We start from the raw sequence: 16,356 nt of genomic DNA, 5'->3' as shown, positions 1-16,356 counted from the left end.
ATTACAATGTGTAATGGAAATTCAAAACATTCATTGGCTCATATGCGATTAGGATGAAGCCGACCCTTTTATTCCACTAGCTCCAAACAATGGAAGATATTGTAACGCTATCGCCACATAACTTTTGTTAAAACCCCTAACTGTTAAAACTAAGGACATATTTAACTACCATAAAATTGTATGTTGTGTAAAGCCAGCTTAAGAAGATTGTTGTATCCAGAAACCCACAAATCGTTTGGAAATAAAAATGCTTTTTCAAACTAACTACTCAGGCATTTTATGAAAACGTAAGTTTTTAATTTTCACAAATGCAGCTCTTGTGAGTTACACCCTTGAAAGATGAGTTACAAATAATAAGTGACAAATTTGTGTTTATAGGTACCTTCCATGCTCATATCTGATGCATTTTTCGAACACCTCATAAATAACGTTGGTGTAGATAGAGATTGAACGAAAAACTGACTTTAAAGAATCATTCTGTCAGCTTCTTTCAGCTTTAAATCAGATTTCATGTTCTTTCTAAAAATATTACCATTTTTTATGTTTATCAAAGTATCTGCCAAATGACTACTAAAAAACCATAGTACATAAAAAGGACAGATGTTCGAACATACTAAATGTGTTCTAAATATGTTCATAAACCCCGCAATTATACCTAATGTAGCATGTTGTCCTTAGGTCACTCTATACTTATGTGTTTTTATGACAGCTATACCACTTTTTAATGATGTATTATTTGTATTTCAGCTGCGGCTTTCTAGCATTTCTTTTTCTAGATAGAATTACAAAATTTGATACAGTCAATAATCTTTATCACCTAATCGAATTCGAGGATCAAATCTAAAAATTTTTAATCAGGGGCGTCCCAAACTGGGGGGTGTAGGGTACCCAAACTATTCTGGCTTCAGTTTTTTGACATTTTCAGCAACAAAATCATAAATTCCATGTGTTTTTTACACAAAAATAGTCTCTTGTGTGTTGTTGCAATACAACTCACTGATTTTGAGGCAAATTAATTTAAACGTGTCTAACAAACCATAAACAGCATGAAAATCAGGTATGATCACAGCCTTTGTGGTCAGAACCTGTCCTGAAAATGCCTCTTACAAGTACTGCCAAAACGTCGACATTTTCTTACAAATCGATGCGGTCTAACCCCAAAAGACCCATGTCAGTTTGGTTCTGGTCATCCTTCTTGATTTTCATGCGGTTAATGGTCTATAACATAAATTTTAAATCGTTTTTACTCAAAAAAGTTGTATCGAATAAACACAAAAATGTTTAAAAAAGTAAACAAATTAACAAAAGTTAATAAAACTAAGTAGCATAGTGCTAATAAAAAAATTTAGATCTAAATTTTGTTACATGTAAACACTTTCTTTAAAATTAATAGTTTTAATTACTTAACATACAGGGTGCTCAAAAACTGGCGCACCAACTCAGTGGTACGTTATTGAGAAGCAAGTGCGGATTTCGAGAACAATGGTGTAGTCATATTTTAAAAAATCTGGAGCTACAAACTTGTGTTAACTTCTTTAGATTTTATTATTTTTTAATGTTTTTTTGTTTCACACTAGATAATCGTTCCTTAACAAAACGATGAATAATTATTTTTAAATTTTCTATCAGACTTCAGCACTTTTTTTGATTGAAAAAAATTAAAATTTATCAAAAAATCACATTGTGTAGATGTGTCAACACTGGGAATTATTTCCTAGGAAACCGTTTCAAAAATAATTTATTTTTATTGTTGATCAAATTCTATTGAGATCACGACTGTTAGATAACATTGCCACATATCATTTATTTAAGATTCGTTATTTATCAATAATTTTAATACAAAGAATTTTTTTACTATTTTTACCTTTATATGTAGCCAGTTCTCTACCACACATCATTGAGTTGGTGCGACAGTTTTTGAGCAAGCTGTATATGTTGCAAGTGTATTTGGAAAAATATTGGCAATATTTTTTATTATTTTCTGTTTTTTGACATAACAATAGTGGTAACTAGATTTTATTAGCTTTTAATAATTTTCTTCATTTTTATTACTTTTTAAACATATTGCACATGTTTGTATCAATGATACAATCTAAAATTTTCAAATTTTCCATCTAAAACAATTATACAATGACAATTACATAAAAAAAATAATACCATCAGCTTATACTACATTAAAACCCATTTCATAATTGTTTTGATTTTTAAAATTAGACCACAAATAGCGCCTACCCTTTTATAAAAATCACTTCGTGGGTATTTTTACACATTCGTCCCGCAAAACAATAATTTAATTTAATGTGTTTTTGTTTTCACATTTCGCTAAAACTCGCCGAATGACGAACAAATTGAATTATTTCAGACAACTTCACCCGATTTAGATTGTTTTTGAGGTCCAAGGTGCGTTATTACAAACATTTTCAATATTTAAAAGCTATTTTTAAGTCATAAACTTTTAAGGCATTTTGCGTAAACAATCTGAAAAGATTTCGGAAAAAAAGAAAATAAACTGGAATTTAGACAATAGACGTACAAAAATAAGAGATATAAAGAAATATAAAAACAAAAGAATCAATAATGACTTTAATCCCATTTGTTTATTTTTTATATACTTATGTAGATTCAGTCAATTCTAAATGAACGGTGACAAATCGTTTTAAATTACTTTAAATTCAACCAATTCACTAATTACTTTGTATTGTATCTTTGTATTCTCAACAAACTGAGAAAAGCTGCCGACTAAAATTTTCATAAGAAATATGAGAAAATAATAATTTAAAATTTAAAATATAAAATAAAATAATTAATTTAAAATTTGCGCTTCGTCCTCTATTTCTCAAAACGCTGCGAATACGGTTAAAGTTGTTCAGATGAAAAATGTTCAGAAAAAAGTTGTAGATAATTAAATTTTCTTTGAAAAAGTCAGCGAGACCATATCTTTATCTTCCACGGTTTAGGCCCTAAAAACGCTCAAGCGACAGATTTCTTTCAAATTACCGGTGGTTAAGTTAACCGTTGAAGATAAGAATATGGTGTCGCGGAGTTTTTTGTAGAGTATTTAATTTTCTACAACCTCATTTCTTAAACTTTTTTATATCTTCAGCCGTATTTACAGCGTTTTGATAAATAGACAAAAAATTATCGCATAAAAATTATCAATTTGTGTTCCACCTGATATTTTTGCAAGCGCAGCGAATACGGTGGAAGATACAAAAATGTGTAAGAAACGAGGTTGTAGGAAATTAAATTTTCTACAAAAAAATCGGCGACACCATATATCTACTTCAACTGTTTAGGTGTAATTTTTTTTCACCGGCAAAATGAAATAAATCCGTCACTTGAGCGTCTTTGAATGACTTTGGGGCCTAAATGCTTGAAAACAGGGATATAGTCTTCCGAATTTGTTTAAAGAAAATTTAATTCTCAACAACTTTCTTCCTGACATTTTTCTTGTATCTGTAACGGAATTCGCAGCGTTTTGAGAAATAAGAATCAGTGTGCAAATTAGTAAACATTTGATTTTTTTTAATATAGTTTGGGATATAATTTTTGAATTATTTTTATCTCTTATTATTGAGAATTTACTGCTCTATCTGCCTGCATTTTTTTATTGGCCTTGTGCTAACCGTTATTTGATTACAACTATTTTCATAAATTCATTGCTCTGAAAACTTGAACGGTAATGGAACAACTGCGCCTCTGGTGACAATAACGGAACTATCAAAAACAGGGACGTTTTATCTGTACATCGTTTCACATCCTTAGTTTTAGATATCCATATCAGAAACTTATTTCAATCCATTTCGCTAAAAAAGTAAAAAAATCGCACTAAGTTTAAATTACGTTATTCCAACCAATTTCAAGCCCTCTAGTTCGTAAATCGTAGTTAATAATTATTACTGACTTTGATTATTATTTTTCTATTTTTGGACGAAGTGTTTCTTAAAAATAGTCCACAGACTAAAGGTAGTTGGACAGCACTGCTCTCCAAAGTCGTTAAAGTTTAACAAGTTATTGAATATTAAAAATGCAATAACCTTGTTTGTAGTTGTGGTAGTTTCAACAGTTCAACACCACATTAAAATGTAATAGCTACACATTGCGATTGCGTAATTCCAACTCACTATCTATTTAGACTTCTAACGTTTTCAAGCCTTTTAATTCAGCCAGACATTAGAAATATAATGAAAAAGTCCAAGACTCGAAATATACGACATAAAAGGAAGCCTTGGAGAGCGGTCAATGACAGAGTCTGCACTCAATATTCGCTCTTAAGGACCCAAGTTCCAGTCTTCCCTATACTAAGACTCTTGGGACGTGATGTGTCTGTTTGTTTGTTTAATTGATTTTGTGGTAAAATGAGATCCGTTTAAAGTATTATAAAGATGGCTCTAAAATAACGTTTTTACAACTCCCTCAATGCACAGACACTTGAAAATTTTACTCAACACATAAATTCATCTTTTTACAGTAACTACTAGCAACTGGATTTTCTCGGCTCTTGTAAATCTTACTAAATAGATTCGCACGACTGCTTTTTAATTGCAAACATTAGAGTGATTTATTCACGACAAAACTGAGGCAAATGTGTTTTAAGTGCTCTTTTATTGTCTAGAAATATAGGTTTTTGTCTGTGATTATAGGGATTAACACAATTTCCGTGTTTATTTCGGAAATTTTAATGCTTCTGGTATTACCTACATCGTTTCATCTGTTATCGATCATAAAAGATTATATTTATTATTTACGATATAACAACACACCCACTATCGGTTTACGGTGAGCGTAATTTAAAATAAAACATGAAATTGAGCCATTTTTAAACCTTCTTGCTTTTTCGAGGTTTTATGTACATTAGTCAAACGTATGAAACAATAAGTCATATTTTATTCAATCGCACAAAGCCAGCATTTCCGTTAAAACTTTGAAATGCATTGTAAGCCCCCATCATTCCATCTAACACTTTAATTTTTAATTGGAATAAAAAAGTAAAGCTGAAATTTTCTGTACACAATAAAATTGTTATCACCGGAACACAAGTTGTGTTAGCAAAGTAAATGCTTCTGCTGTATTCCATTCGCAGAAGTTATCCCCTCTGACATTCAAACCACATGTCAGAATAGCTTATTGAAACGAAACGGGATCTCGATGAGATATCGCAACATGATCAGCAAAATTGTTAAAACGCGCTTTTTAGGTGTATTCAACAAAACTCTTAATTACCAGTGAAATTACTTTTTCGAATCGTTTTTTCCTAATCGATTTGAGCTTTTTCCGATGGCGTAGAACGTAAACAAGAGTCTAGACAATCCTAGAAAGTTTGTATAGAGATTATAATCCTGTAGTTTTTTGTAACGGTCTCAAAGTCTCTAAAAAATTTACAACAGTAAAGCAAGTCGACTCACGTTTCAGTTTTTTCCATTGTCTCAGCAGCATTTCAGTATTCCTTGGTACATACATCGTATGTGGACTTAATGTTTAATGCTTTTTGCGTAAATTTGAAATTGAAAAAGGAAAAAATTGAAAAAGAATTATTACACCTCCAGCAACAAGATCACTTTTCTCATTGACTATTCATGCAAACTAGATTTTTTTTTATTATATTCATTACACGTTCAAAATTTATTTTTTCTACTTCGGTTTCGTACTGAATACGCTATTTGCTGCGTATCGTAAGTATCCAACGGAGTGCCATAATAATTACACTAAAAACCAGAGTAATTTAGTTGGATAATGTTGACAACCTAGTTTTTTGACAATTATTCGAGAGAACTTTCAGTGTCAATTGGCACCTGTTTCATGTGCATAATTTAATCAAATTAATGTAATACGATTCTTTAGAGACTTTTGTACCATTCCTGACATGTAGCCCCTTCGAACACCTTTCGACTAATGTACAAACATAACTTTAAAATTCAGTGCAAGTATATAACTTGAGATCTCATTATCCTTTGGTCTAAAATATTAAATTCATTTCACGGCCTGCGCTCAAATGCTGTCATCTGCCACAAAATTCTCTAAATTTCAAAATTAATTTTTTTGGTACAAAAAGTGCAAAGTAGAAAAAATACTGTAGAAAAAATACTTACTCTATTATGGCACTCCTCGCTGCGCTCGTCGTGCCCTAAATCCGTGTGTGCGACAAAATGCATCTTATAAAACTCGTATCATAATATACTATATTGATTTTATTTTTTACCAACTGTTTTTGATTATTTTCTTAAATTATTTCCATTTGTTGATATTCCTAGCCATAATATTCTTGTGGGACTGTGGAAATTGATTATGTATCCGGCAGCAAATAGGATGAATGGGTTGTATATATCTCCATCATTAGGCATATACGTTTCCTCTGTTTATACAAGAATAACATTTTACCTTGTTTTTGCTTCGAGCACAATGAAATAACAATGCTAAAATTGGAAATAAAACTAAATAAAAGGTAATAGTTCAGTTACATAAATTTGTCCATAATAGGATTTGCAACAACTCGAAAAGATCTACGAAACTGATAATAAAAAATATATAGAATGTAATAAAATAAAATGAAGATTATAATTATAATTAAAGAGCGCATTATTATGCCAAGTGCATATTTTTACATTTGCTTATAGGTAAAATAATAGCTATGGTAGCGCTCAGCTCCGTTTGCGTGTGCGTCATCTGACATTTCTGTCACTAAGTTTACATAGCAGGGGCATAGCGGTGACAAACTATCAAATACTTTTTGAGGTTACGAAGTGTTTAAATTATGAGTTGTTACAAAAAATACAGATTCACAAAACAAGAACTAATAAACGCAGAATCAAAAACCTAACGAAACGCAAATCACAAAACACAATAAACGAACGGAAAATACTTGCGATTAACACCGATAACACTTTCGACAACCATGCGATGACGTCTATAATTTACTGTCAATGTCAGGTTGACAAATTCGTGACACTTGACGGTGTTGTCCAAGTGCACATGTAAATTAATGTTCAAGGATACCACCCTTAGATACCCCTTAGTTGTTTAAATTTGCATTGTTTTTGATAATTTTTTGTAGCTTTGTGTTGGTAATGAAAAAATGAAATTGATGACGCACACGCAAATCGAGCTGACCGCCACTATATTTATTATTCTCTTTAGAATATCTTAGATTAAACTCTACTCAACATCACAACATCAGAAAATATACGCTGATACATGAAATATTTACCAAAATGTACAGGTTTACAGTACCAAACAACTTTAAAAAAGTCGTCATCTGGACTTGTCACGTTATTTTTATTAAAACGTTTGGTGTATAGATTTTAAATTTTCTTTTATTTTAGATAATTTAAACAATAAATAACTTTCTTCAGAGCATTAATAAATTATTAAATTTTGGTATCGTTTTTAAAGTAGGACAAAGTTAGATCAATGTTTATATACAGGCTGGTCCAGGGGTGTGTAATCAGTCTATAACTTTTTTATTATTTGAAATATTGTCGTGACTAAAAATATTTTTATTATACACAGGGTGTTGCATACAGGCTGGTAAATTAAAGTTATATTTTTTAATAGAACAGCCTATATATTGTTACATAAATAGATTCTACGCAAAAAAAAATGTAACTTTGTATAAATTATTATAGGTCTATCTCTTTTCGTTTCGGAATTATTTAACTTTTCGTTATAAAAAAAACAGTTTACGAAATATCACTGCAAAGTCGTCTATGAATATTTTGCGACAAATTTGCAACAGAAAAACTCAAAGTACCCTGTAGTTTTAGCAATAGTCGACTTTTACTTGAAACACGTAGATATAATACACAGGCTGTGCCAAAACAATTGAATAACTAATTTTTTTCAAATATAACACATCATGTACTACATGTAGTCGATAGCATTTTTTATACGTTTTCTAATGATATGCGGTTTGCATAACAAATTTAAAATATTTCTTAGTGATTAATTTTTTTTCTTTTATGTATCAGGTAATAATAACATTACTAATGCAATTAGTCATTACATTACATTAGTACATATCAAAAAATGCTGTCGATACATAAAGAAAAATACATGGTATTCCATTTGAAAAAAAAAGAGTTATTCAACTTTTTGCGCTTTGGCACAGCCTGTATGTACATTATGTGCGTCTTTCAAGTAAAAGTCGACTATTTGCTAAAACTACAAGATATTTTGGATTTTTCTGTTGCAAATTTGCCGGAAGATATGCATAGGCGACTTCGCAGTGATCTTTCAAAAATCTTTTATCTTTTTATAACAAAAACTTGAATAATTCCGAAAAGAGAAAAGATAGACCCATAATAGTTTATATAAACTTTCATTATTTTTTCCGTAGAATTTTATGTAAAAATATACAAGGTGTTCCATTAAAAAATATAACTTTGATTCACCACCCTGTATACAAAACCTTGTGTATAATAAAAATATTTTAGATTGTAAACTTTAAAAACATCTATCATATAATAAAAACAACATGACAATATTTCAAATAGCAAAAAAGTTATAGACCGATTACCACATCTGGGTCAGTCTGTATTTATAAAAATCTGCTACTAAAGTTTAATCTAAAAAAATCTTTAACAATTAATTTAAACTACAAAGACTACATTTTGTAACCATTTGGTAACTAAAATGATACATAGTTGGTAAATCTTGACAGAAGTTAACAATAAAAAAGAATAAAGTTTTTTAGACACACCGTATATTTTCAAGAACGTCAAGTTCTTGCGAAAATGCAAACTAACAAACAGTTCTTAGTTTCCTTAGTTATACATATTTTAATGCACTCAACCAGATCGTAACAAAACCAATTTTTTATTAAACGTTGTACTTGATGTTGAAACACCTTTTACCAAAAGGTTCACCAAATTTAATTATTTGTAATAAATTTTGATGAAGTTGTTACATATTAAAGTCCCCCTCCTGAAAAATTTTCTTTTTCGTTGACTTGACTGATAACAGATGATGTAACACGCCATAAAAATCGATTTAATCCGATATATCACCATAACAATATTTTGTTGTGGAACAATATGTTGTGCCGCCTCTAACGTAATGTATTATTTATGAGACTCCTTGTACAATTCACAGCCAATTGTGCCAAATTCTAAATCTAAGTTTTATTACAAAATTTAGTTGCTTCTATCACCTGTGTGACTATTTATTCAAATGATATTTTATTGTAGTATAGTATTCACTACACAGAGTAATCCCAAAGAGTGAAAATATGAAAGGATCAAATAAAAACAAATTAATTTAGATGTTCAGGAAGACGTCTAGCCCCCGGAATTTACTTCATTAATGCGAACACCTACTCATTTATTTAAGCATCACACGTCACTCAGATCTTATTAATTTAATTAATCTAGTTTGTTTACTATATTTAATACCCAAGCTGTAAATTACATCATAATTAAAGAGAATTTGTTGTGTAGATATTTTCAAATAAAACCATCATTTTTTAACGCGAGCTCCATTTTTCCAAATCACAACGTATTTTCAAGCTGTAATTTATTTTTATTACTTTTGTACTCAACGGTTTTATTACCTCTAGGTTATCATGAGCACAACTAACACAATCAAAATCAATAATGTCCAAAATGCATTTACATGATATATCGGGTGATTGAAAAATGTGTGGGATAATTTTAACCACGAATACTACTCTACAAACACAAATAGATAGGGCAGTGTTTACTGACCCACTTCAAAAAATAGAAAAATTATAACTTTTTAAAAATCGGTATTGAAAAATGTTTTTTGGAATAATTTTTGTTATCGTTTAACCAATTATCATAAAACTTTCTACTTCAAGAGACAAAAAAACGTTCGTTGATGTGGTGTATATGGAAGTCTTGTTAAAGCTATACATTTTCGGTGACAAGGGGACCGTTCCAGTTTTTTAGTCAAAACTCAATTTTTCAACCTATTACAACGTATTTTTAATGCCAAAAATCAAAAGACCAATGATTTTTTCATAAAAAAAGGTACTCTTGTTTCACATCGTTAAAATGTATCGTTCTTGAGTTATTTGGGTTTAAACTAAACTGATTTTGTAGCACGGTGTAGAGTTTAATTTAAGGTCATAATATTTGGATGAGCAATAACAAAAATATTTCCAAAAAACCATTTTTCCATACCAAATTTTGAAAAGTTGCAATTTATCAATTTTTTGAGCTGGGTCAATAATTTAATTACTCTCCTATCTAATCTCATTTATAGAGAGGTATTCGTGGTTAAAACTATGCCACACATTTTTGAATATTCGATATGTGGAGACAGAACAAACAATTTCAGTGCTCGAATGTTATACAGGCTGGCCCAGCTCAGCTCCCGTCTTCTGTAGCTCAGTTATTTGTAAAGTTAGACTTTTGATCATTTGTAGACGTTATTTATACTCTAGGACATATTTCAGGAAATATTTTTAATTATACAAAGTATGATGTCATAATAATATTTTTCAAATGACATGCTAATTATTTTTTAATGCTTATTATGATGCCTTTCCACCTTCTTATATGTCTCTAACAGAGCCGAGTCAAGCCGATATGAAATGTGTGCATGGCACACGGGCCGGCCACCGACCTGCCACCAGTGCCACCTTTCGCAAAATCAAAATTAAAATAAAAATAAAAAAAATTATAAAGAAATGGTCTAGCTGTTTCAGCATTTTTTACTGTTGATCATTAAATGTTTTTTCTGAGAAACATTCAACAATAACTAATATTTCCTGTGACACAATCTATTTCACGAATGCGTTCTTGTTCTTGAAATTAAGCGCCTGAATGCAATCAAAGGGATTAATGAATAGAGCCGACCTTTTTTTTGAAAGCACAACATTTATAAAGTATTTATAAAGTATAAATAATCAGAATAATGTTTATTATGTAAACTAATAAAAACAGAGGTTTTCATAAAATGGAGATTGTTCACTTATTCGAATTTATTTTTTTGTTAAACTATTTATTATGTAAATAATACAACAAAGTAACAAAGCAATAATAATATACTATGAACAATAAACTAATTGGTAACAGGAAAATATTTAGTCAGTTTAATCGTTTCCTTTAAAGAATTTAGAGCAAAATCTTTGATTTTTCGCAGAATAAATTTTTTTCGAGCGCTTTTAAACGGCTTTAGTTATATTTACGTTTTAACTTCTCTCATAGTTAAATTTATGTTAACCTGTTCGTCTGTTCCCTCTTCTAAGCTCCTTATATTTCATACCTGTCAATTATTGTCAGAAATTTTCGTTTTGTAAATTTATTTATGACGAAAAATGGAGTAAAATAAACACTAAGTATCACTAACCGCCAAATTTGTTCTCAGCACATTGACGGAATAAATAAATGTATGCGAATACAGCGAATACAAAAGTTTTAAATCGCAAAAAAACACAAAAATTAAAAGAGCACAAAAAATGACCCATGTGTAATTTTTTCATGGTTCATTCAACTGTGGTTACAAATTTGTATATCCAATGGTTTTTTGGTATGCAATTCGATTTCTTTAATTAAAGTAAGTTTTAGTAAAATGTTCAACCATGAACATAACAACTTGTTTAAATCTTTTACAAAATTAAGTAAAAACGTATTTCCAAATTCAATTAATCGTAAAAATTGTAAAGCCAAGAAAAAAAACAAAGCAATTTGGTTATGGAAATAAAAACAAAACAGTTGCGGATTCTATAAATTATTTTAGAATTCACGTTTTTTATTTAGTGTTATCAGAGGACAAGATCTTTTCAGAAAAGCTATTAAAAATTATTTAAGACGATGTCCCAAAATCAATTTAATAATTTTTCTACCTTCCTACTACTGCAGTGGAAAGAAAAATACTCAATGGACTAAATAAATTATATTTTAGAAAAAGAATTTGCCTAGAGTAAAGTAAGGTGAATTTATTGAGTAAATTGTATAAATATTAGGTATGTAAATACACAACAGTTGATGTACCTGTACAAAATTTAAAATTATTCTTTTACGAATAGTTTTATTTTTGTATAAATATGCTATTTCAAAATATTTTAAAAATAAACAGTTGCTTTCATTTATTTCACTTAGTAATTTTCAAATAGAAACAATGCTTTTTTGATAAAATTATTAGTACGTACGTCTTGAATAAGGTCTAACAGACTTATTAATTAAGTTTAATTGATCTGAATTATCACAGAGTGTTTACAATTTATTTTCGAGCTTTTGAAATTTTATTTTGCTTATTTTAAATGGCAATTCTTGTTTATTTTTGCACTATTTGATGGGGAATTAGAAAATCAACGTTTTTTCATACCAAAACTGTAACGTAAATGTGTAAAACACATTCCGAGACTCCGAGTTCTTTCATAAAAACTTGTTTTGTCAAGTATTTTAATGAAAAATTTAATGAATAAAAGTAAAGGATGATTCCAACCCTGTTTATTTTTACATCACTCGATGCGAAATTAAATAACGAACATTTTTTGTTATCACAACTCTAACGTAATTCCTAACACATTTGGAGTTATTTGCTGAAAACTTGTTTTGTCAAATATTTTAATGACAAATTTAACGAATATATATCAATAACGGTTCTTTTTGTCAATCGATGTAGAATTTAAAATTTTTTTTTCCTAACACATTTGGAGTTATTTACCAAAAAATCATTCTGTCAATGAAAAATGATTTTAATGATTAAAAGTCGAACGTGATAAGGGTTTTTGGCAAATAACTCCAAATATGTTGGGATTTACGTTAGGGTTTTAACAAAAAAATGTTCCTTTTTCCTTTTTCAAGAAAGATGTTAGGTCTTGTTCAAAACGTAATTATTAATAGTGTCTTCAAGAAAACACCATTTTTATTATTTTTTATAATAATATAAATATATTAATAAATAAATTAGTATAAAATTATTTTTTATTAATTTTTAAAACTAAAGGTCTAAAACCAATTTTTTTTTGTTTTTAGTAATCCCTGGACCGATTTACCAACATTTAAGAAGCTAAGAATAGCATTTTACATTTAAGAATAACATGCCGTTAACAAATATTATTATGACGTTTTTTTTTGGAACACTCTGTACAATCAAAAATATTTTCCTGAAATACGTCCTCAAGTAATAATTGAGCTACAGAGAACGAGACCTGAGCCGGGCCACTCTGGTTGTTACAAAGTGTTTCAAAAAAAAGTTATGTTTTTTTAATGAATGAAATACTGCATTATTTTTGAAATAATATAATTTTCTAAGCAGACTCTTTTTAAAAATGCATGTAATTAGAGAAGTCGTTAGTTATGATTTCGTTGGCTCTTGAAATGAATTTAATTAGTGGTTTTTCCACTTTTATAACTAGAAGTGGGATTACCTGCATTGCCGAGACTCGCTCCCGCACAGCCTGTATGAAATCATCGTGTCCTGCGATCGGACTGGTTACCACTGAAAATTGATGCCACTTATATCTCTCTAATATGCTCAACATCGCAGCTGTTTGATGTTCCAGCGATGGCGCTAATTGAAGTTGGAGGGAAGATTGTGATGCTCTCCTTTCCAATCCTGAATTATCCGCATTCCAGGCGATGACAGGTATCCCTAAGTAGCCGGCTAATTGAAGGAAATACTGTGCAGATGCCGTACTTCGACCGTATTTCTCGTAATTCATTAAATATAAAATGGCTGACACATTAACCGAAAGGAATTCCTTGCAGAGGGACTTGAGAATTGCTGAAAGAGAAAAATGCTTGTTAAGTATCAAGGAGACAATTTGAATAAAGGGGTTCTTTGGTGAAATTTCTGTCAACAGTTTATGGTTCTACAAATTGCTTGTAACCCAGATGTCTTTGATTTATTACATGAATTGTCATTTTGTTGGATCGCTCAATGTAAACAAGACATTAAATCTAACTAATTTACTAAAAATGACCATATTTCACACCTTTGTCAACTCCCTAGTTTCGGGAACTATCTATGCATTCTAGAACTCTCATAAACATGATATTTTACACAGCAGCACATTTCATTAAATTTATGATCAAACTGGCCTATGAATTTCAAATTGAGTCGACAATATTCAATTACATTATCAAATGATATAAGCCAAAATATGATATATTTTTGACTTTTTTCAAATTCCTCGTATGTTCGTTAGAAAACACATGACTAGTATTGTTGACAAATATATCTCGTTACATCGTTATAAAATACAATGTGTTCAAAAATGGTTGTTCATCAAGTCACCTATGAAATTTAATCGTAATGTGCCGTTTAATTTAAATTGTGAAGGCCGTCAGAGTGACAGATCCGTCAAAATAATGCAAAAGGGCTTGGAATTTAAAAACGAAACATTACACAACAACAAATATCACGGAAATATAAAACACAAATCAAGACAAATCCAACACTAGTAACAACTTTGTCGAAAAACTCAAAACAGTGGGTCAAATGCTAATTCAAAAATTTGACAGAGATGACAATACTCAGATTACAATAGTCATTTAAACAAAGTGGCACAGTGAATTTGAATTCATTAGGGGACTTGATGAACAACCATTTTTGAACACATTGTAGAATTAAAGTATTATAAGCATAGCGGAGAAAGAAGGATTTCTTTTAAAATTTCCTTTCTCGCTTTTAATTATTTTTGCTCCGCTCTAATACAAAGTACAAGTGTTTACACAACGTTTTACAATTGCATGAAAACATTTCTAAGATAAATTAAAAGTACAAATAAAATCTAGGGAAAGCTCACTACATAAAATGTATGTAACATTTTCTGCTTTAATTCATTTAACCGTATTACCGCATTTTCGTTTTACTGAAATTCTTAAACTCATTACAACTTTATGTTTCTTACCACTAAAACAATCGCATTTTGAACAAGTAGTAAAGAAACTTTCTCAAACAAAACAACTGTTCAATTTTTTGCATAGAATTTAGTTTACAGTCAATAAAAAAAGGACTTATGCAAAAAACCTCATCAGTTCTAAATTTTTCGCAACATTAATGCTTGTTGACCTGACGTGACTTGACTTGACTATATTTTGCACCTTTGCAAACTTCATAATTTTGTGAATTATCTATGCATTCTAGAACTTTGAGAAACATGATATTTTACAAAGCATTCAATTAATTATGATCAAACTGTCCTGTAAATTTGAAATTTATTCTGCAACATTAAATAGGATTATCGAATGTTAATAAATAACACATTTTCTATTTTTAGAAATTTTTAGTATGTTAGTTAAAAGAAATATGAGTATTATTGGCAAACATTAGATCTCGCTATATCGTATTAAAGTATTATATTAAAGTAATATATTTGCTGTTTCAAAACTATAAAAACCCCAACGTCGCTTTTTCTCTAAAAATTAGCTGTTACAACTTATTCATGCATAAAATTTCAATGAGAGATCTTATCCTTAAAAACTATCTTACAATTTTATCAATGCCATTTAAAAAAAATAATTCGGTAAAATGCGACGTTGGCGTTTTATAGTTTTGAAATAGTTAATAAGTAGGTATAGCAAAAAAAGAATTTGTTTTAAACTTTCCTGTTTTTAATTATTTTTGCTCCGACTTAATTCAAATACAAGTGTTTACACAGCGTTTTACAATTGCATGAAAACATTTCGAAGATAAATTAAAAGTGTAAATAAAACCTAGGGAGAGCCGGAGAGCACAGCACACTACATAAAATGTATTTTCTGCTTTAATTAATTTAACCCGACGTATCACCTCATTTTAGTTTTATTCAAATTCTTAAACTTATTACAACTTTATGTTTCTTATCACTAAAACAATGGCGTTGTGAACAAGTAGTAAATAATGCAAAAAACATCAGTCCTAAAGTTTTCGCGACTTCAACGAATGTGTGTCAAGGTTGGTGGATGCGCCGGGTGAAATGTACTGCTTAACTTAAAATGTGACTTTTTAAATATTTTGAGGCTTTTTAACATTGCTAAATTTTGTTTGAATTTATTACTATAAATTACTATAAATAAATACTGTACATTTTGTAAGAACAATGTGGATTTGCTCCGATTTTAGAGTAAGTATAGAGTAAGTCCGGAATAGATGCCCTACCGTTGAAAATGGTAAAAGTTACTAGTTGTTAAGAAAAGAAAAGTTAGTTCTTAAAAAAAAATGAAAAAACTAACAAAAAATACATCAACGTAAAGAACAAGAAATAGTTTTTGCTGCGCAAAAATATACTGACTATTAGCTGTTTCAAAACTATAAAAACACCAATGTTGCATTGTCTATTTTCTTTCAAAATTAGCTGTTATAAATTATTAATGCCCTTCAAAAAACTAATAGCTAATGTAATTTACATTTTTAATGAGAGGTTTAACCATTTTACAATTTTATCAATCTTATTTAAAAAAATAATTC

General features: G+C 29.6%; 1 protein-coding gene across 3 annotated transcripts in view; it reads right to left on the bottom strand.

Annotated features, from left to right (window-relative positions):
- The window catches only part of Nmdar2 (NMDA receptor 2), a 186,540-nt gene that overhangs the window by 102,386 nt on the left and 67,798 nt on the right, over positions 1 to 16,356 (bottom strand). For all 3 annotated transcript variants that reach the window (XM_015978316.2, XM_008193054.3, XM_015978318.2), the window contains exon 2: positions 13,334 to 13,689. In XM_015978316.2, the coding sequence (XP_015833802.1) occupies positions 13,334 to 13,689 (356 nt within the window). The remainder of the gene's footprint in view (positions 1 to 13,333; positions 13,690 to 16,356) is intronic.

Source organism: Tribolium castaneum, chromosome 1, assembly GCF_031307605.1.
Source record: "Tribolium castaneum strain GA2 chromosome 1, icTriCast1.1, whole genome shotgun sequence".
Lineage (NCBI taxonomy): Eukaryota > Metazoa > Arthropoda > Insecta > Coleoptera > Tenebrionidae > Tribolium > Tribolium castaneum.
Note: the sequence above shows the minus strand (reverse complement) of the source record. Positions and strands in the feature narration are given on the sequence as shown.